General features: G+C 37.8%; 1 protein-coding gene across 1 annotated transcript in view; it reads left to right on the top strand.

The window, feature by feature from the left end:
- The first annotated feature begins 11,315 nt into the window (after positions 1-11,315).
- The window catches only part of DTHD1 (death domain containing 1), a 13,048-nt gene continuing 2,988 nt past the window's right edge, over positions 11,316-21,375 (top strand). The window contains 5 exon segments of the mRNA XM_009321400.1: positions 11,316-11,592; positions 15,354-16,167; positions 16,680-17,010; positions 17,689-17,868; positions 19,064-19,308. Coding sequence (XP_009319675.1) covers positions 11,316-11,592; positions 15,354-16,167; positions 16,680-17,010; positions 17,689-17,868; positions 19,064-19,308 — 1,847 coding nt within the window.

Raw genomic sequence — 21,375 nt, 5'->3', positions numbered from 1 at the left:
ACTCTGCTCTGGTGAGACCCCACCTGGAGTCCTGCGTCCAGCTCTGGAGCCCTCAGCATAAGAAAGACACGGACCTGTTGGAGTGGTTCCAGAAGAGGGTCACAAAAATGGTCAGAGGGATGGAACACCTCTCCTCTGAAGAAAGGCTGAGAGAGTTGGGGTTGTTCAGCCTAGAGAAGAGAAGGCTTCGGGGAGACCTTATTGCAGCCTATCAGTACTTAAAGATGGCGGCAAACTTTTTAGCAGGGCCTGTTGTGACAGGACAAGGGGGAATGGCTTTAAACTAAAGGGGGGTAGATTTAGACTAGATAGAAGGAAGAAATTTTTTGCGCCGAGGGTGGTGAAGCACTGGCACAGGTTGCCCAGAGAGGTGGTGGATGCCCCATCCCCAGAAACATTGAATGTCAGGTTGGAGGGGGCTCTGAGCAACCTGGTCTAGTTGAAGATGTCCCTGCCCACAGCAGGGGGCTTGGACTAGATGACCTTTAGAGGTCCCTTCCAACCCAAACTATTCTATGATTCTATAGCGTCGATATTATTGCTAATACAATATCAGAAAAACTAACCTTGGAAATTGCTACAAAGCTTCAGAAAAATGGTAGGACTCTAGTTAAGAATAAGCACAAGACTTGAGATATCTGTGTTCAGATTTTGCGTTTGCTATCAACTGTTTATGTGACCTTGGGATTCCTCCCAGCCAGTTATTCAGTGCATTATAATTCAGTTTCTTTTGTATGTCTCACTGGACACCAATCTACATTTTTACTCAGACCCGTAAGCCAGTTTGACCCATACCCCGTATTTTAACGTAATTGTATAATAGTCAATCTGATTTCCAAGAAGCATCGTAAGATTGTTCCCTGTACTAAATGATGGATTTGTATTTTTAGACTATCACTTTATAAACTAGTCAATGTTCTTCTTTACAGGTATGAAAACAAAATGATTGTGGCTTTTGCCATCTTATTTCCTTTAATGGTTATATGTTTGACCTTAACGCAGTCTCTGTTTTCTTAAAAGTACTGATGGAGTCATGAGGTAGTCCCTTTAAGCTATTTTGTTATTGATATATGACTTTTGAAACAAATGACATAAAGCTGGTGTAACAGGGTGATATACTGTTTACTGATTACTTTTACAATATACTGGTTTTTTTTTTTCTTTCCCTTACCAATTCTGGTGACAGTTAAGTCAGAGTGAATTTTCTGGCTTGTGTATTGCATATTGCACTCAACTACACATGCAAAATCCTCTAAAGGCAAGAAGTTATTGAGATTAACTGAAATACACTTTCTGAGAATAAAAACACTTACAAACCAATAGTAATGTTTGCTCTAAAAACATCTCTCATATAGTGGTGATAGGTGAATCAGAAACATTGAACTTGACCCCACTCTCAATGGGAGTCTGCAAAGATGGCAAGGCAAAATACATCCCTGGGACAATGTGAGGTTTCTGGAAGTTAAGGAGGGTCTGTCTACTGCCTTTTGCCAAAGCACACAATACAGTACTTCCCTGGACTAACCCGCTCCATGTCCTGTCTTGAGCCAGCACCCAAGCCTGTTGATACAGCCCTATGGACTGGTGATCCCCCACTTTCATATACATTGATATGTGTTTCAATCTGCAGACAACCTGAGAATTTTGTCTGCAGTACAGCTTTATTTGAATTCATTGCTTATGGGGAAGTAAAAGCATGTCCTATGTATAAGATTCACCTGAGTTCACAAGCCTAAAAATGAAAACGGGAAATTTATTCTAGGAAAGGCAGGGGGGTTAAGCTCTTGCTTCAAATGAAAGGCATCTAACCAAGAAAAAAAAACAAATTTAAAAAATACCTGGCATGAATCTCTCATTCTAGCTGCTGCTTAGGGCTTCTTCAAGAAATCTGTCACTAGAAAAGCTAGAGGGGTGGCTTCAATACTTTCTTTTCAGAGTACCTGTGTTCAGTGTGGGACCTTATCCCAGCACTTCTGTCTCTCATTTATATCTAAAAGTTTTCAAGTTACTTTTGAATACAAATGCAGCTTCAAAGCATGTGGTAAGTTCCTTTTTATTTCTTTGCTATTGCTCTCATTTAGGGAACCTAGTTACCTTGGCATAACTTCTTGTCATCTTTGAGAAGTCTAATGGAGCATTCTTAAACTTATTTGAAAATAAATCCCTCCGAGGAACTTTCCTGCACATCAAAGTGCTAAATTTTTCCCATATTCATCTTTTGTGCAGTTCATTGAATTGTAATGAATCACACATCATTAAGGTTTTATCTACACAGCATTGGCTTGCTCACATTCTACAGAAACCACATATGATACATTTAAAGATGCTATTAGTTTTAAAGGTCACTGTCTCAGATACCTCCTTCCCGCTTTCGTTTTACTTGTTGCTTGAGCAAATTTGGCATGGAAAGTAATGAGACGTAATAGACATCACAGAACTATTTTTAGAGGAAAAAATTTCCAAAGTACAATCACAGTTAAAACTGTATATAGTTCAACATAATTTCACATTATTATTTAGGTCTGGTGAAACACATTATCTCTCTTCTGTTTCCTCTTTTCCTCCTTGCTTTCCGCCCAACCAAAGAAACCAATTCATGATAGTTGGCTCACTCCCCAGGATTCTGATGCTATTAAAGGAACTAAACTGGAGGCTTACTGTATATACAAACAATACTTCAGTAGAAAATTCATAATGAAGATACCCCATCTGTCCATGAATAATTTCTTGTGAAGTTACTAGGTTAAGTCAGAAGCTGAGAAGTATCAAATCTTTGAAGTTTTACTACATACATACCATTTCACATACTGTTTCCTTAGTTTTCAATCTCTTTTCTAAATAACAAATTGAGAAACAGCCTTAAACGTAAAATGCTAAAAGAAAACTTAAAAGTAGCCAAGCCACCTGGGGAGTACCAGGTGGCACTGTGAGTACCAGTAAACTTAGTTATTTTAGGTAAACAAAGGATGGCATATGTGTTCTGCCTACAATTTTGAATTAGATTGCCATTTAAGAAATCTCATTCAAATACTCAGCTGATGTTACAAGCTTTACTGAAATTGGTCACACCACACCATTCTATATCCAGATAGTTATAGTTCTTGCTATCTTTTTCACCTTCTACTCAGAAAATTTCATACTTCCTTCAAGGATTGTTCTGTACCAAGGGTATCTCTTAGGAGCAATGAAGGTTTAACCCCATTATTGAGGACAGCAGTATAACTGAGAGTAGGACTTTGTCATTAGGAAAAGAAATACCGTCAAGTGAAAACAACACTTTCTACGGCCTCTCTCTTTCTAAAAATTAATTAAAATTGCAATTAAGTAAGTGTCACTTCAATATTGGATAGAAAAGCCTACAGTTTTTCTTACATGATTAAACACTAACATTAAAACAACATCAATCATGTTTAATAACTACAAAATACTATTACTGATCACATCAAAAGGCATTTTTCTTTCAAGAATTAGTTTTTCCCAAAGGTTATTATTAAGTTATTACTTAATCTTATAAAATGAGACAAAACAACAGAGAGGCTGTGAAAATTATGATCTTCTCCAGATAAACAGTTAATCAAGCTTCTGACCTTTCAGAGAGACTGTGGTAATCTTGTCCTTTCCTTACAAAATAATTGGAAAGCCAATGTATCAGGCAAAGGTTCAAGATAATTCAATTTTGTATGCACAAAGAAAAAAAACCTATGCAAGACCAAAACCTTGACTAAATGTTTTTGCTTCTTGACTAAATCACTGGTATGGAATTCAAATTACATACTCTGTTCAGTTACTGCAATAGAAAACATTGCTTGTTTATGAATGCTCAGAATCCTGGAGGCCTTCACAGTTCTTGCACACAGAACAAAATTAAAAGGAAATAAATTTAAAAATAAAGGAAATTCTAGTTTAAATTAACGCATTAAAACCATTCATTGCCATTTCTACAGTGCACCAAAGGTCTAAATGAGCATGAAAAAATGTAATGAAAACTGATTAGGGTATTTCAGTGGCTATGGAAAGGCCACTTTTTCTTTGTGTCATCAAAGTTCACTGCTCTTGTGCCTGCAAGGAATTGTCCATTGTAAGAGAAGTATCAGTAAAAGTCGTTTGTATTTCTTTCACAAAAGGGAGGTATAGGAAATGAATATTACAGTTCAAGGTGGATTTCAGGCAGAGTAGGTTTCAGCTAAGTCAAGATTATCTCCTGCAGAAGAATGTAAATAGGATAATATATTATATGGATTTGAGACTATATATTGCTATGTTTATCTTCCCCTACATTCTTGCTATATTTTGTAGGTCTGTCCTCAAGTAGTAAAGGACAGATTAGATGGGCTAGAAGTTCCTCTGGCCATTCCAAAGATGAGGACCTCACTCACCAAAGCTGAGGACTCATAAAATCCCAGTCAGCAATCTCTTTGTCTTTGATCAGTATGTAGATGATTATTTGTTCCCAGGGAATATTATTCAAACCACTTACAAATAGTTATCAACAACTAAACAAGAACACATAAAAAAGATAAGCTGCTTTTTCTTTTCCCCCCAGATCACAAAGCTAACCAAAGGCTGTGCCTATGCAGTTTGGCATAGATCAGGCTCAGAAATGAGAAAAGCACGGTTAGCACCCTGATCCCATGTTCTGTGCGTTAGCTCTACCGCAGCACAGCTGAGCATGGCTCGTCTTCTCAACATCGGTCACCTGAAACCTCCACAGAAGCTAACTTAAATATAATGGCAAATTCAGGTCAAGAATGCTATGCTGCATTTAAGTGAATATAGGTACATAGGTGGCCCCGCACCGGGGTTTAGCACAGGCTCAGACTTTCTTCCCTCCTATGGTCTGGAGCTTTGCCTTTCCTAACATGAGGCTTATGCACCCTGATTCATAGTTAAGATGGCTTAATGTCGAGTACAGTGACTGTGCTGAGAGAGATATACCTTTTCTAACCATGTTATTTCGTAATTATGTATTTGAAGGGTATTATGACTTTCTTCAAAACATCCAGCACTGGTTGCTATAATATAATGCTAAATGAACCACCCACATGAGCATATAATATAATTTCTATGGCATGATACATCTATAGCACTTTCTTTGCTTTTCTTATACTATTATTGTTTTCTCACCTGGGCCTTAGAATACCAGAGACAGGAAGATAAACCATTACACATATTTTCAAAAATGAATAGATAAATAAATGCACCAAAATGTATTTATTGTCACATACTGAACTTAGCACTATGCACAGAGTATAAAGGTAGAACTTACTGGGTCTGCATCATACAGTCTAATCTCTTTTCCTAGCAGAGCAAAGTCCAATTCCTTTGTTATCAGCTGTGCAACAGTGTTAAGGTATTCTGAAAAGAACATGTACATCTGCTAAAGGATAACTTAATTTAAATGTATACTTTGATCCCTATTTTTCTAAATTTGTTATTTTGTCCCTCCTACATCCAAGGCCACTATTTAATATGGATGTGAAAGCTCTCTTTTTTAAGGACTCTTCGAATAGTTACAGAATATAGTTAAAAGTGAAAGTAACCCAGCAACAGGAATTGTTTTAAAACAAAATCAAGCACAGAGCCAATTTTCCGCTTTGTTTTTTTGCCGATGTAGTTTTGCTGAAGAGTAGGATCTCTCTTCAAAAAGGCGAAATTCAATGGAGAACTAAGCTCTGAGGATGAGTTCACAGCTCTTTTGTTATTAGTTCTTTCACACAAAATAAATAAATAAATAAAAAACAACCCAAGACCTGAAAAGATACAATCTAGTAACAATTCTACATCTATCACAATTGTTCTTGCGCTTTTATTTCTTACATATTGTCTGTTAATTATTTTCATTTTCTTTCCTCTATATTATATTACCTACCCAGACATAGGGCCCTATTTTGACAGTCGGGTTGCAGGACACCCGTGTCTCTTTTCCTGTGAGTCTGTTATTGTAAGACCAATTAGCTGGTGTCCATAGGTAATGGTAAACATGATAGCTTGTGTCTTCATCCTACCCCTATGGGCCTGATTCTTTCTCAGTTAAAGGATATGTTTTAGGCAGGGATTTCCAGTGAGGCTGGGGATCCACAGTGGCTGAATTGTGAGTTTCTTCTGATACAATATCCCAGAACTGGTTTTCTTTGTGTCTATTTTTTTGTGTGTCTTTTTTCCTTCTGCTCAGGATTTTGTAGTAAAAGCTGAAAGATCAAACTATAGTTTCACTGTTAAAGTTGACTCTGCTGGAAAATGGAATCATACTGTCCTTATCAAGTCTGCTTATTCCTACTGTCTCAACCTCCTTTGTGTAGCTGGTGTGCTGCATAGTAAACCATCTCAGATAACTAATCCAGGCTGAATTTGACTTCACAAAAGTACGAGCTTAAAGTGGTTGTAAAAGTCCAGCATTAACTGTATGATATAAATTCTATTTAAATAACCTTTGTACTAGATTCTTTATCATATTGCATTGAAAAGACTTCCTCTTTCACATATGTCATCTATTATAGTATCTTATTTTCTTCAGTATACTCTATACTATATATTAATATAGGGAGTCATATATTTTCAGAGAACATACACTCACTTTTCTGTAATATTTCTGAATGACTCATGTTCTGTACTTTCTTTACCCTTCATGTTTTCCATTTATATTTTACTCATTTCAGCAACATTTACTTTTACAATCTGCAGTGTTTAGAAAGCTTCAAACATGGCCCAGCTAATCACCTGCACTCACCACATGAGGCTGGTCTGGGCCATGAAGGCCTATGGGTGCATGCACAGCCCTGAAAGCTACTACTGCAACTGGACCTCTTTGAGAAAGAGCTTGTGTCAAGTAAAAAAGTCTGATTGTTCCCAAAGACTTTGTAGTTATATTGACTAATACCTGCCAGTATGGTACACAAACACAAGCCTTAAATCATAAGACTATCCACTAAATAGCATCAAAGATTAATAAATTTCACTTACATAATTTATTACCATTCTTCAAGTAAGGAGAAACTGGTGAATTAGTAGCAAGTATCACAAGGAACAGGTTTTCATAGTCCAACACTGGGACTGAAATTAAAACAGGGTGTGGGACCTATTTTTTTTTAACCAAAACTATGTTTTTGCTATATGAATAGATGAATTTAAAGACCTCAGACAACCTAAATATACATTCTCTTTACTACTGCTGAAGAGTAAAAAAGCTGGAAGAGTCAACTGTAATTTGAGTGGCCACTACTGCCTCATTTTCTGTCACGAAACCTGATATATAATCATGTGTTTAAAATTCAAATGTCTTCCAATAGCAGTGCTTGTGTAGTAACTGTTTCAGTAAGAACGTAGCTTACCTAATTGCCTTTACAATAAATTCTTATACAGACCACTGAATAATTACAGAACCTTATACCATATAGTACTTCATACTTTTACAAAAGCTTTTTTTTTGCATGTTTCACTCATGTTTACAGAGAAGACCAATAAAAAATATTATCTCTAAGGCTTGAAATTGTTTCAACTACCCATTAAAAAATCAGAACAGTTTATCTTCTCATATTGATTATGTTTTAGACAGAAGTATTTTCTAAACTAACTAATGTCTTCTTTCAAATATGCACAGACAATTTATACAGATAGCATGTATTAGCTGAAGCAGGAGTTAGATATGTAATTTTTTGACAAAAACCCCAATACAAAACAGTTTGCTTATGGCAAAGAACATGAATATAGATCAGTTCTTGTCATATCTTCTAAAAATGTGTTTATAACAGTGTGTTGTAGTAGCTTCTCATGAGCTCTACAACATTCAATGAATAGCATATTCTGACAATAGGTCCATTTATTATTATCTATTTCACACACAAAGGTTACTTTTTAAAAATCAGATCTTTTACCTTTATTCAAATTAATGTCTTATTTCATAACTGTCGTGGTTTAACCCCAGCCGGCAACTAAGCACCACACAGCCGCTCGCTCACTCCTCCCCGATGGGATGGGGGAGAGAATCAGAAGAGTAAAAGTGAGAAAACTCTTGGGTTGAGATACAGACAGTTTAATAGGTAAAGCAAAAGCCGCGCACATAAGCAAAGCAAAACAAGGAATTCATTCACTCCTTCCCATGGGCAGGCAGGTGTTCAGCCATCTCCAGGAGAGCAGGGCTCCATCAAGCATAACGGTTACTTGGGAAGACAAAATGCCATCACTCCGAACGTCCCCCCTTCCTTCTTCTTCCCCCAGCTTTATATACTGAGCATGACGTCGTATGGCATGGAATATCCCTGTGGTCAGTTGGGGTCAGCTGTCCCAGCTGTGTCCCCTCCCAACTTCTTGTGCACCCCCAGCCTGCTCGCTGGTGGGGTGGTGTGAGAAGCAGAAAAGGCCTTGACTCTGTGTAAGCACTGCTCAGCAATAACAAAAACGTCCCTGTATTATCAACACTGTTTTCAGCACAAATCCAAAACATAGCCCCATACTAGCTGCTATGAAGAAAATTAACTCTATCTCAGCCAAAACCAGCACAATAACTCACATCTGTACATCACTATTTGATTTAGTCTGAAGTAATCTGAACAAATACATATACTGGAAAAGATCCAGAGCTGATGAATCCAGCTATACTATGGTTAGGGGAACAATATGGATTCACACTGAGAAGTTGGTCTATGCAATGCTATACAGTAAGTATATAATAATACATTTTTGCCCATCTTCTTTTTTTTTCATTACACATCCCAAATATTTTGGGTCGGAAGATGATATTTTTCACTTCCTGTACATGAAAGTATATGTTCTTCTCAGAGTTTCCTTCTTACTGGGAATAATTTGGAAAAATGTGGAGATGCTGGCCCATCAGAAATGGTAAATAGGTTAATGATTCACATACCTTTTTGTGTTAGCTGTGCAGTGTACTTTCAGTGTGATCAAGCAAAGTATAATGAGTCAAAAGAAATTTTCCTTTTGAATTTAATAATTACAGCTGGTTTCAGCTCATAAGTTTGATTAAAGACACTTTATATCTTTCATTGTTATTTTAACATTTATACAGTGCTTTACATCTTCAAAGCACTCTGCTGACATTACCTTATTAGCTCTTGCAATGCTTAGATGCAATTTTCAGTGTGCTTTTATATCACAGTCCCATTTTAATTGCTATTTAAACCTGCATTACTTATATTTATAATGGGCCATAAAAAGGAATGTTTAGAAGGAAAGCCACTGTACCAACAATTTGTGTAGTACATTTCTTAAACTATAAAATATTTTAGTGTATGTGATACTTCAGATTTAGCACAGTACTGAACTCTGCTAATGAGGGTTTCAGGCCTGTCCTCCCCTAGCAGAGCGTGATGTGAACTAGCATCGGTAAGAGAATGTCAGTGCTGTTTCTCCACTTGTTTTCATTGCTGTCCTGGTGAGAATTCTTTTCCTGAACTTGCTGGGTGAAATGGAAATCATTGCAAATACTATCATTGAGGTACCAGTGCTCAAATTTCACCCACTGAAGACAATGAACAGCACAGGAGCCCTGTCAGGCACTGGCCCAGGTTGCCTCCAGGAGCACATGGTTGTGAGCCCCTGCGAAAGCAGTGCTGCCGGCTTTCATGGGGGTACTCTTGAGGACAGTTCTTTTTCCCCGTGATTCCCATATAGTCAATTCTTGATGCCGCAGTTAAGTTCAGTGAACTCATGTTTTTCTTGTAAGTTTGCTTCTCAACTTCTAAAGTGTCAAGCAAAATTTCAGTCATTAGTTATTTGAACTTTTAGCTGTTACAGCTTTTTCTTTACATTTCTTCACGTTATATAAACACACCCCAGAAAACATTGTACGTTTCTTTAAATGTCTATTGCTAATAAATAATTCTTGCTAACCACAAAATTAGATTTGTAGATTCTTGTACTGCTGAAACCTACACAAAATTCATATACATCATTCAGACTGCATAGCAGCTTGGACTTGTCCCACCTATTTGATGTCTCTGAACAACAAGAGGATCTGCTCGAGGGTAGGAAGGCTCTGCAGAGGGACCTGGACAGGCTGGATTGATGGGTCGAAGCCAACTCTATGAGATTCAACAAGGCCAAGTGCCGGATCCTGCACTTCGGCCACAACAACCCCATGCAGCGCTACAGGCTTGGGGAAGAGTGGCTGGAAAGCTGCCTGGAGGAAAAGGACCTGGGGGTGTTGGTCGACAGCAGGCTGAACATGAGCCGGCAGTGTGCCCAGGCGGCCAAGAAGGCCAATGGCATCCTGGCCTGTATCAGAAATAGTGTGGCCAGCAGGAGTAGGGAAGTGATCGTGCCCCTCTACTCGGCACTGGTGAGGCCGCACAGGCTCGAATACTGTGTTCAGTTTTCAGCCCCTCACTACAAGAAGGACGTCGAGGTGTTGGAGCGTGTCCAGAGAAGGGCAACGAAGCTGGTGAAGGGTCTGGAGAACAAGTCTTATGAGGAGCAGCTGAGGGAACTGGGGTTGTTTAGCCTGGAGAAAAGGAGGCTGAGGGGAGACCTCATCGCTCTCTACAACTACCTGAAAGGAGGTTGTAGCGAGGTGGGTGTCGGTCTCTTTTCCCCAAGTACCTAGTGATAGAATGAGAGGAAATGGCCTCAAATTGCGCCAGGGGAGGTTTAGATTGGATATGAGGAAAAATGTCTTTACTGAAAGAGTGGTTAAACATTGGAACAGGCTGCCCAGGGAAGTGGTGGAGTCACCATCCCTGGAAGTATTTAAAAGATGTGTAGATGAGGTGCTTAGGGACATGGTTTAGTGGGCATGGTGGGGTTGGGTTGACGGTTGGACTCGATGATCTTAGAGTTCTTTTCCAACCTTAGCGATTCTATGATTCTAACAATTGAAATACAGTTGTCTGAAAATGGCATCAAGTGACCTACAGCATTTAATGTTAGCTTGCAATGAAAACACTTCCTCGTTGTTGGTAACTATATAATTATGAATTCACAATTAAGTTTGATTTCATAGGTACTGATCATTTACAGCCACTGAAGTGAGAAATTGCTCAGAGCTCCTGAAATTTAAGTCAACTGAGTTACATAAACTCCCTTAGAAGTGTATGGTGTACATTGGCATCCCTTGGCAATCCTTGCCTGTAGTTACAAGAAAGCCACTCCTTTCTGTCACCTAGTAACTTTTTAATAGTCAACATCAACTCAGAGTTTCTGAGCTAGAGTTTGATTTGTCAGTGTGTGTGGAATACAGTACTTTTAAAAATGCTGTTTAGGCTACAAACACTAAACAGTGTAGTAGTCTGAACCAAGGACAACACCCTGTGGAAGTGTTTGAGCAGAAAAAAAAAATTGTAGCAGTATATTCTGAACATAAAATGGAAATGGCTGAAGGTAAGATTACACCTGCAGGCAAATCAGAAGAACTCCTGGAAAAACTCTGGCACCTGAACTTGCTAGCAAGAGATGTGCTTCTGAAAAGTGAACTGGATAATGAAGGTATAGTGGAGTATGTGCTTAGACTGATCTCTTTAACAATAGAGCTGAACAGATCTCTCAGCCAGCAGCTGGAGAACATTACAGAAAGTATTCAAGACACCTGCCACTTGCTGAGTGCTCTCCATGACAAACACAAAGAATTGACTGCAAGTCCAGGCAAGTATGGAGGGACTTACCTGTAAAGAGAATGGACTGGGTATATTGCATGCTAAGTTCTGCTGTGTGATGATGCTGGGGGACCTCACTTTTCATTTGTTACTATTTCAGTATTTGGTCATTCATTAGACCAAATTAATTCATATTTCAACAGTTGTATCACAGTGTTTTTGAGTATATTACATGAGATTCAATATAAGACTCGTAATTCTCATTATGTGAGAAAATATATATATATATATAAATAAAATTAAGTAAACAGAATTTTTTCAAAGTTTTGTGTATATTATACTTTGGTGGGTTTATCTTGGCCAGACACCAGATGCCCACCCAGCAACTTACTCCCTCTCCTCAACAGGACAGGCGGAGAAAATAAGATGGAAAAGCTCATGGGTCAATATAAAGACAAGGAAATCACTTACCATCATAGGCAAATCGGACTCCACTTAGGGAAAACATTAATTTAATTTATTGCCAGTTGAAATAGATTTGGATAGTGAGAAACAAAGGCAAAAAGTTAAAACACCACCTTTCCCCACCCCACCTTTTTTCAAGGCTCAACTTCACTCCCTCATTCCTGACTCCTCGTCTGGAGGAGAGCAGGGGGATGGGGAATGGGGGCGGCAATCAGTCAATAACAGTTCCCCTCTGCCACTCCTTCCTCCTCGTATTTTTCCCTGCTCCGGTGTGGGTCCTTCCCATGGCCCACAATTCCTGTTAGGAAAACCTAGGCTCTCCACGGACTGCAGTTTCTTCAGGGAACATCTACCTGCTCCCGTGTGGGGTCCCCCACGGGCTGCAGAGTGATACCTGCTCCAGCCTGGTCTCCCATGGGCTGAAAGGGACTCTCCACCCCATTCCTGGAGCACCTCCCCTTCCTTCTTCTCTGGCCTTGCTGTTCGCAGGGCTGTTTCTCACACTTTCTTCTTCACTCCTCGCTGTTCTCTGGTGTTCTTGCCCTTTCTTAAATACCTTTTCACAGAGGCAGCACCAGCTTCGCTGACAGGCTCAGCTCAGTCCTGCAGTGGGTCTGTTGTGGAACCGGCTGTGTCCGGCACGGGGCAGCCCCGGCCCCTCCACACAGAGGCCGCCCCTGCAGCCCCCTGCTGCCAGCACCTCACCAAGTAAACCCAATATATATAGTCTACAGTCCTCTACAAGTAACAACACAGTTTAAAAAATGACAATAAAAATAAGAAACACTTCTGCCTTCTTTGTGCACAGGTAAACACGTGGAATTTAATTTCTTGCATTTATAATAACGATGTGGATATAATAATAGTGTTATTTATTGTGAGGACCAAATCCAGATTTTATTCCTGAAAAAAAGGCAGGATCATTTTGAGACAAATGAAACAAACTCTCTTTCCTCAGAAACAACATCTTAACAAACATTTATCAAAGTAGAAAAGAAAACTAACATTTCTGCATTTAATAATGGTCTAACAGCACGATGTACAACAGAGAAAGAGAGAGACTCCAGGCAGAAATCTTTAGCTATGCCCGCATTTATGAGTCTTTGTTCTACAGGTTTATAGAGTGTCCCCAATAATAAAAGAACATGTTTGTAAACAAAAGGACCTGCTTCCAGGCTCCAAGATCAAGCTAACTTTGCTCTGCTGGCCTCATGGCCTATGTGATTATTATTATTTTTTTTAGATTTCTAAGAATTCAGTATCATTCTCCTTCCAAAAAGCTACTTTTCCTCATCTGACACTTTCCCATGAAACACTCAGCAAAAAGGTTTGAAGACAATTTTATATAAACTGCCACTGTATTCTAAAGCCGTGTTATCAAACATCAAAAAAGCACAGAAAGCAGTGTTAGAAAAGTGATGGTGGCGGGGTGTAACACAAAATAAGGCTTATTTTGAGGTTAACCTTGTAGCAGAATGCAAAAAGTGTCTTTTCATGTGACACAGTTGGGTAGTGTAAAGTTACAAGGCTGTGTCTTTGCTTGGCTTTAAGCACTGAAGTATTAGAAAAGTCACATTCACAGTGTAGGAAAATGCCATTGTTTCAAATGACCCCGTTATCTTAAAATTTGATTTTAGGGAAGTTTAAAGAGCTGTACAATTTGTTTTAGGTTTTTGGGGTTTTTTTAGAGAATGCAAAATTCAGAGAGAAAACAGGTTAATTTTGGCAGTTTTGCCAAAGCTTGAACTTTGCCTTACAGTGAGACTGGGAAGTGGTCTTTTACAACCTCTTATGCAAATGAAGCTATGTTATTTCCAATCCTTTTGTTTTATTTCTCAGCCCTGTTAAACTATTTAGAAGTTCTTCTTCATTATTCTAAAAGTGCCCCTGGAAAAACAGCAGTACCTTAGAACAAACTTATTTTTCCTTTGAACTACCAGTAGAAAAATATATTAAAAATGTGTTTGCTGCTCCCCTCCCTCCCCCCTCCCCAAATATAGTCAAAATCCAATAACAAGTCATTTGGGAACTGAGAAAGTTTTGCAAAGGAATAAATTTTAGGCTGAGTTCAACAAGAAAAAAACTTTATTCTGAACTGTATACTCTTTGTAGGTTTAAATTAATCAGATGCAAATAGAGATGAAAGTGGAAGGCCTATCTAGATCATATAACATCACGCATTGATGTGTGATGACATTCTTACTCAATAAAATTATTTTCCAAGTCAAAAACCTTAAGATATTGATTTACCTCATATGACATTATTTTAAAAAGTGAATGTAAGCCAGTGGTTTCCCATAAGACTTGTATCAGCCATATCTGTTGTCCTTCCCTTGTTTGTCTCTGTCCATTATAAGTGGAGAGTACACCATACTGTGTTTCATTGTGTACAATTTTCTTATTTGTATTGACTTTCATTGGATTTAATCTGCAAAACAAAGCTTTCCAGGTTCTCATGCAGCAAACAGAAATAAGCAAGAAATTTTCCAAGAGGTTTGCAATATAGCTAACTAATGAAGATACAGTTCCAGTTATAGAGATTGACAGCATAAGGTGAGGGGAGAGCTGAAAGTAATACATCTGAAATCCTTGGAGAGAATATCTGAAGGATTTCTAAGAAAAGGTGTAAGATAAGAAAAATGAGGGGTCATAAAATAAATAGGTTAAAGATAAAATCTTACATGAATGGCACACAGTGATTTTGTGCTTTTTGTGCATTCTTCTTCACCAAGTGTTTTTAGTTATATGCAAGAGCAACCTCCACCATTCCTATAACTGGATGCTAAAAAACTGCTGAACTTCAGTATTGTATACGTGCTGGTGTTTTTGTGTTATCCTCTATTCTCCATAGCAAAAATTCAAAGCTGCTAAGCATGTTTAGTATTGAGCCCATGTATAACAGCTTTGTTAGAGAACTATGTGTTAGAATCTTGCAGGATTCAATTTTAGGAAATATATATTATTAATATTAAAGTTTTAAAGCTCTTCCCAAATTGATTTGACTATTATTTACCAATTTCGTGCTTTAGATAGATTGATTGTCATTAAGAATTTAGCTAGTGTCTGATCATTAGAAAGGTGTTCATTAGAGTTGCCACAGTAGTACTTTGACAAATACACAGTTGTACTTGGACAAGTAAACAAATGTACTTGTCCGTATTCAATTCTTCAGAAATTCACTCAAATTGAATAAAAATCAATGCAAAAATATTAAATGGAAGCCAGGAAATACATTGTGCTTCATGTATTGAATGGCACTATGGCATTAGGTGTGTGTATAAGAGTTTTCACATTTTGGCTAGCTTTCATAGCAAAATTCAATTGATTACCTATTTTTTTCCTCAGAGTACAATGGAATTATAGATTGTCTCCAGAAAGTGAAGGATTATTTGATAAATACAGTCTCACACATTCAAGAGGCAGAAAATAAACTTTATGCTGCTAGCTGCAGACAAGATGATAATTCTCAGGTCCAGACTGTTCAAAATGCTTCTAGAGAAACAGATGTGTGTTGTTCTGAAGGACAAGCAACAGAGTCTGTGCAAGCGTCTTCTAGTCCCAGTCAACAATCCCAAAGAACTCCTTCCCTGAACAAGATGGAAAGTCAGAATGTTAATCAAATCCAGCCAAGTGAAACTAAAACTGTGGAAAAAGATGTTGTTGTATCATTAGCTGAAAACGTATCTGCTCAAGAACAGGACGTTAGCAGAGAACCTCCTGTGAAAAAGGAAGATGGTGAACACAGACTACTAATGAACTCTGTTACACAGAAAAAAGATTGCAATGGAAAGGATAAACCTCATGGAGGTAGCTCTGTTACTGAAAAGTCTCCAGAACTGGCTTTGCAAGATGCTCTTGCGAGCAGTGAGGAAGGCATTCTATCTGGGACCTTGAAAGACATTTATGACAGAACTGTCACGAATCTTTTTGAACAGGAAAAAAAGGAAGTAGTCAAAGAATCTTCAAAAGGGGTAGAAAGTGAAGAATATAGACTGACAGAGCAAATGGAAGACAGTAAAATGGAAACAAATAATGAGATTTGTAGGAATGACCTAATTACCCTCACATCTTCAGCACAAACATGTGATCTCACTGCTGTGAATCCTTCTATGAATGATTCAGAAGAAGTACAAAAATCTAGGCACTGGATGAACAAAAGGTAAGCACATATTCTTCTTTTTAGGAACAGATGTACATAAATATTGCTTATTAGCACACATATAAACATCTGTGGGCCCAGAAACTCAATATGCATGTATTGAACAGCTGCTGGTCATGCATATAATAAGAGTTTACAACTTAAGCATGCACAATGAAGATCTTCCATTTGGTCTAAAGTAAACTGTAACTTTCTATTTGATTGCATAGATTTTCTGTATGCCAGAGAGGGACTGAGTCACAGCCAGTAAGGTCAATAATTCCCAAATTGTTGGAAATCAGTAGGGAAGGTCCCTAATTAGTCAGTTTTATGATAACTTGTAAGCTGTTCTGAAACAAGCTGAACATAAAAATTTTCATGATTTTCCCATCTATTCATAAACATATATTTTTATGAATGATCTGCTTATGCTACACTGTAGCACATCATTCTAGTAAAGTATTTAATTAAAAATATAAGACACTACCCCACCCAAAATACAAAGAATAATATTTTATATTCTTTTTCTCCAGATTTCTAGTGGAAGAGAGTGGTAAGAATGAATGTGAAGTAGCTTGTTTTATTAAAGCCCCTGCAACTGCTCTGGAGAATCTCAAGTGTAAGATAGTCAATGACATTAGTTCTTTGGTGGTGGATGATTCTGAGGAGCTGGTCAGCAATGTCATCGGTATCGAATGCTCTGATGATGACAAAACAATCCCTTTCCCTATCAACATTGCAATCCCATTTACTTCATGCTTCAGAGGAAATTATCGGGAGATTGTGGTGAAGGTGACTGATGTGAACTTTCAATCAAACTACTTAACTCCTATTTCTTTGGAGGGATACCAAGGAAACCATAAGGTTGGTAACCTCTCATCTAAGCATTGTAAAAACATCATTCCAGGTTCCCAGTTAAACTTCTGTGGAGTTATACAAGTAAAGTCATTATTAAGCTGTATTGCCCACTATGTGGGGTTAAATTAAACTTTTCTTCCTACTTTCTCAAGAACTAATTCTGTTTGAAACCTAGTATTTAACAAGGTCCTTTTCTTTCCACTCACAATGTTAAGGCAAGTGCTTGATCCCACAATACTAGTGATTGAGTAATTGTTCATGATTTTTGTAAATAAGTGTAATACATTGCATTATTTGATAAAAGTAAAAACTTGAGGGGAATTATTTTGCATTCAGATCACAGAGAAGTAACACAATTCTGTGTGTATGAGTCCAAACTCCATCTCAAAGAAACACAGGATGGTTCCTTTTTTTAACTGCAGAAGAATTGCATTGGGCCAGGTTCAACACCCAGTTTACAAGCTTATTTCATTTCACCCCAGTCATACACAGGAATATTAATGACATCACATGATGACTATAGATCACCAGATAACTGGGCATCCAGGTGGCAATAATATTAAATTTATTTTCATTTCACACCTTGCTCTATAAATAATGTTGCCTTCTCAAAATGCTGATCTGCTGCGGAATACAGCTTCCTTTCCCTCTGATGTACTCTAACCCCACAATCTCTTTATGCAGGAAACCTTTGCGGAAGTGAAAATTTATCAGCTGGGTGTTTTTTCTGTGTTGTCATGCTTAAAGAAACAAACATTTACTGTTCCAAAAGTAGGACTCTCACAAAAGCTGAGCGTGGATTCTAGAATCTCTTTCTATTACCCTCCAGAAACATTCAGTTCTCCAGCACCCATGCAGTTAAAGGTGAGCTTGAAATACACAATACTTGTACCATAAGTCTGTTATCTGATCAGTTCTTAAGCAAGGATGCCAATAATGTTAAAGGGCAACCTGTTCCATTATTAGAAAAAGTGAAAAGTGGTTGCAGCTCCGCATCCTGTATACACAGCAAATGGTTTCCTGTCAATTTTATTAAAGCCACATAATATTGTCAATAGTCAACATGATATCTCTAGCTAAAAAAAAGAACCATCTACCTTTGTTTGATATACTTCTGAAAATATGGTTATTTTCAACAATGACATAAGCATCAACTCCAAACTTCAACTGCTTGACATAGTGTTTAAGTTAACGGAACATTTTTTCTCACCTGACCTTCATCATTTGTACCAGGCAGCGCAACAGAAGGTTTTGTCACCTCTTAGTCTTAGGCTGAGAATAATCTCAAAGTTTGATTCAGTTATAATGTGTTTCTCCCTTCCCCCACAAAAACGTTGATTCTGAGGTACAGAGAAGCTAAAATTAACACTGAAAAAAATACAGATGTGAAAAATCTTAGAAAATTATCATACTCTGAGGGAACTCGGGAGTTTGAAAACTTCAACTCAAAGCAGGAACAAAACAATCAAAATATTTTAGTCAGTAAAGGTTCCAGTTTTTGGTGACTTTCAAGCACTTGGTTGTGCATTGTATAAAGCGCTGATACGTTGATAGGGTTGTTTCTGCATTATAGAGAGGAGCCTAAAACTTCTAAAAGTATAGAATCATAGAACAGTTTGGAAGGGACCTCTAAAGGTCATCTAGCCCAACCCCCCTGCTGTGGGCAGGGACATCTTCAACTAGATCAGGTTGCTCAGAGCCCTGTCCAACCTGACCTTGAATGTTTCCAGGGATGGGGCATCCACCACCTCTCTGGGCAACCTGTGCCAGTGCTTCACCACCCTCAGCAGAAAAAATTTCTTCCTTCTATCTAGTCTAAATCTACCCCCCTTTAGTTTAAAGCCATTCCCCCTTGTCCTGTCACAACAGGCCCTGCTAAAAAGTTTGCTGCCATCTTTTTTATAAGCCCCCTTTAAGTACTGATAGGCTGCAATAAGGTCTCCCCGATAGTGATAGTCTAATCCAATTCCAAAAGATAAATCAATTTGTAAAAAAGCAGCCATGTGAAAGAAGATTTATTAACTTGCAAATTAATTGTACAATTGCTTTCCATATTTAGGTTCAGCCTATTGAACCATCATTGGTTTCTACATTGAAAGCAAGACACGATATGTACCACTCAGTGGTATCTGCTAGTGCACTGGTTTATGTCCAGCATCCTTCAGCCCAACCATTTAACAGCTCAGTCACTATTACTCTACCCTGTCCTCCAAACCCAGAAAAAAAAAGGGAAGGAGATGAGACAGAACATGCGAGAGCCATTAGAGCTACAGTAAAGAGGGTTGCTACAGCATACCATCCTCGGTAAGAACAACTTCACTACAAACTCAGCATTTTCAAAACATCAAAATGAATTAATTTTAACAGTTGCTGATTAATAATTTTTTGTATTAAAAATGTGTTAGTTCCTTAATACAGTCTGCTATACTTAGAAACACTATAAGAAACACTAGAGCAAATCCCCACAATTCTCATGCTATAGCTTCACCGGGAAAATTCATACAGCATTTGATGTATAAGCTTTAAATATACTGACTACTATATTTCTAGCAGGAGTCAGGATGAAAAATGACTGGGTTTTTTTAAGCTCAGCCATTTTCACCAAAGCCAAATATTGAACATAGAGAATAACCAAGTCTCAAAGCTGCTGTGATCATTATTTTACCAGCTGGTGGCTTGGTTACCTGGCCTTTGAATTTTCTGATCTCTATTTCTACACATTCCAATGGCTACCTGAGTCAAAATTTATGACACAACAGTTTGGAGTAGGTCAGTTTTGTGGTAACTGCCACACTATATGAAGGCCCAGATTTTTCCAAAGCACTCACTACAAAATTTCTAAAACTTAGACCTTGTGGAATGTCTTAAAAAAGCATTAAAACATGGGGACTCCTAAAAAATCTCTAAATTTCAGTTGTTAACTGGCAGTTCAATAACATTTATCCATCATGCACACGAGGCATGGATAAAACTTTTTGGTGGAAAAAAAGGCCAAAGCTGACCTCATCTATTTTGACAGTCAGCAAAATAAATGGCGTTTTTACTATCCCATGCAGGAAAAAAATCAATCTGAACTTACCATTTGATTGTTGTCCTTCCAGTTCTGCTACCATGGACAACTCCAGGTTCAGAGAGGCTTACTGGGATTTCTTGGTAGTGACTAGCTTGGAACAAGGGTCAGCTTTGAAGTACTTCTACTTTAGGTCATTAAAGAGTTAGCTTATTCCTACTGCGCTAAACATTATCTTTTTCAAAATTCATCTGCATGCCAAGATTATTATTGTCTTGAAAATAAGCAAGGTACAGATGGAGAAGGTAGACAACATTCTAGCTTTCCATTTCCGAACAATTCAGATCATGTTTTAAAGAGCTCTACACTCACACTGGTCTCTTAGAGTAGACATCTATCTTTATCACAAACTTCAGATTTGGGAAGGGTGCCCATGTCAGTTTATAGGAGATTCAAATTTCATTTCCTGTACCAGAAGCATTTAATTTTGTTGCAGTACCCTCATGGCATCTGTCTGTTCTTAATACCAGTCTAAATGGCACTTTAGATTCTCAGTCAAAGCACATCCATGAAAAGACCATGGCTTGATTGCTTATTTCTATACAAATTCCTTAGGAAATTATGCCAACATGCCTGTATTTGCACATAGGCTGAGGCTGAGAAATGCTTTAGGCTGTCCTGTCTGGAGTATTTTCTTTTTTGGATTGTACATAGGGTGTGCATTTGAGGTGAATGGGTTATTCACATCCAGTTTTAAAAAATTGATAAGGAGAGGTATGTGTGAGACGAGAACTATGGGCTTCTGTGAAAAAAAACTCATGTTTCATTCATTAGAATAAATTAGCCAGAACATGTCATGTCACAGTTGCTTGATTCTGAGTGTGATATCAAAGTAATTTGATAGATTTTACCTGATTTGAAGAGAAACTACTCTTATTTTCTCTGTTGAAAGAGATAATGGATAGCAGTCATGTCTTATTTTCTAAATTCTTTTGTGGTTATTGAGTAATATTTGCTTCTGGAAGAAAAGGTGGGTGTTTTGGGTTTGGGTTTTTTTTTTTTTTTCCAGTTATCTACTTCTAGAGAATCTAAGTCTTGATGAATGAATCAAAAACAATCTATAATAATTACTATGCATGATATTAAATGATAAATTAAACTAGATTCATTTAGATAGAAGCCTTTCTTTTTTCCTTTTTTTTCCTCTTTCTGGAGAATTGGAAAAAATTAAAAAAATCTCTCTTAACAATTATATCACTTATGTACTCTGGAGTATAGTTCCAGATGTAGATTTTCAGCAAGGTGGGAAAAACTTATGTAGTCATCAAGGAAAGCAGAAGGGAAAGCAGAGCTATCAAAAC

The sequence above is a fragment of the Pygoscelis adeliae genome, unplaced genomic scaffold (genome assembly GCF_000699105.1).
Source record: "Pygoscelis adeliae isolate BGI_AS28 unplaced genomic scaffold, ASM69910v1 Scaffold133, whole genome shotgun sequence".
Classification (NCBI taxonomy): Eukaryota; Metazoa; Chordata; class Aves; order Sphenisciformes; family Spheniscidae; genus Pygoscelis; species Pygoscelis adeliae.
The sequence above is the reverse complement of the archived record's forward strand: the minus strand, read 5'-3'. Positions and strand labels throughout refer to the sequence as shown.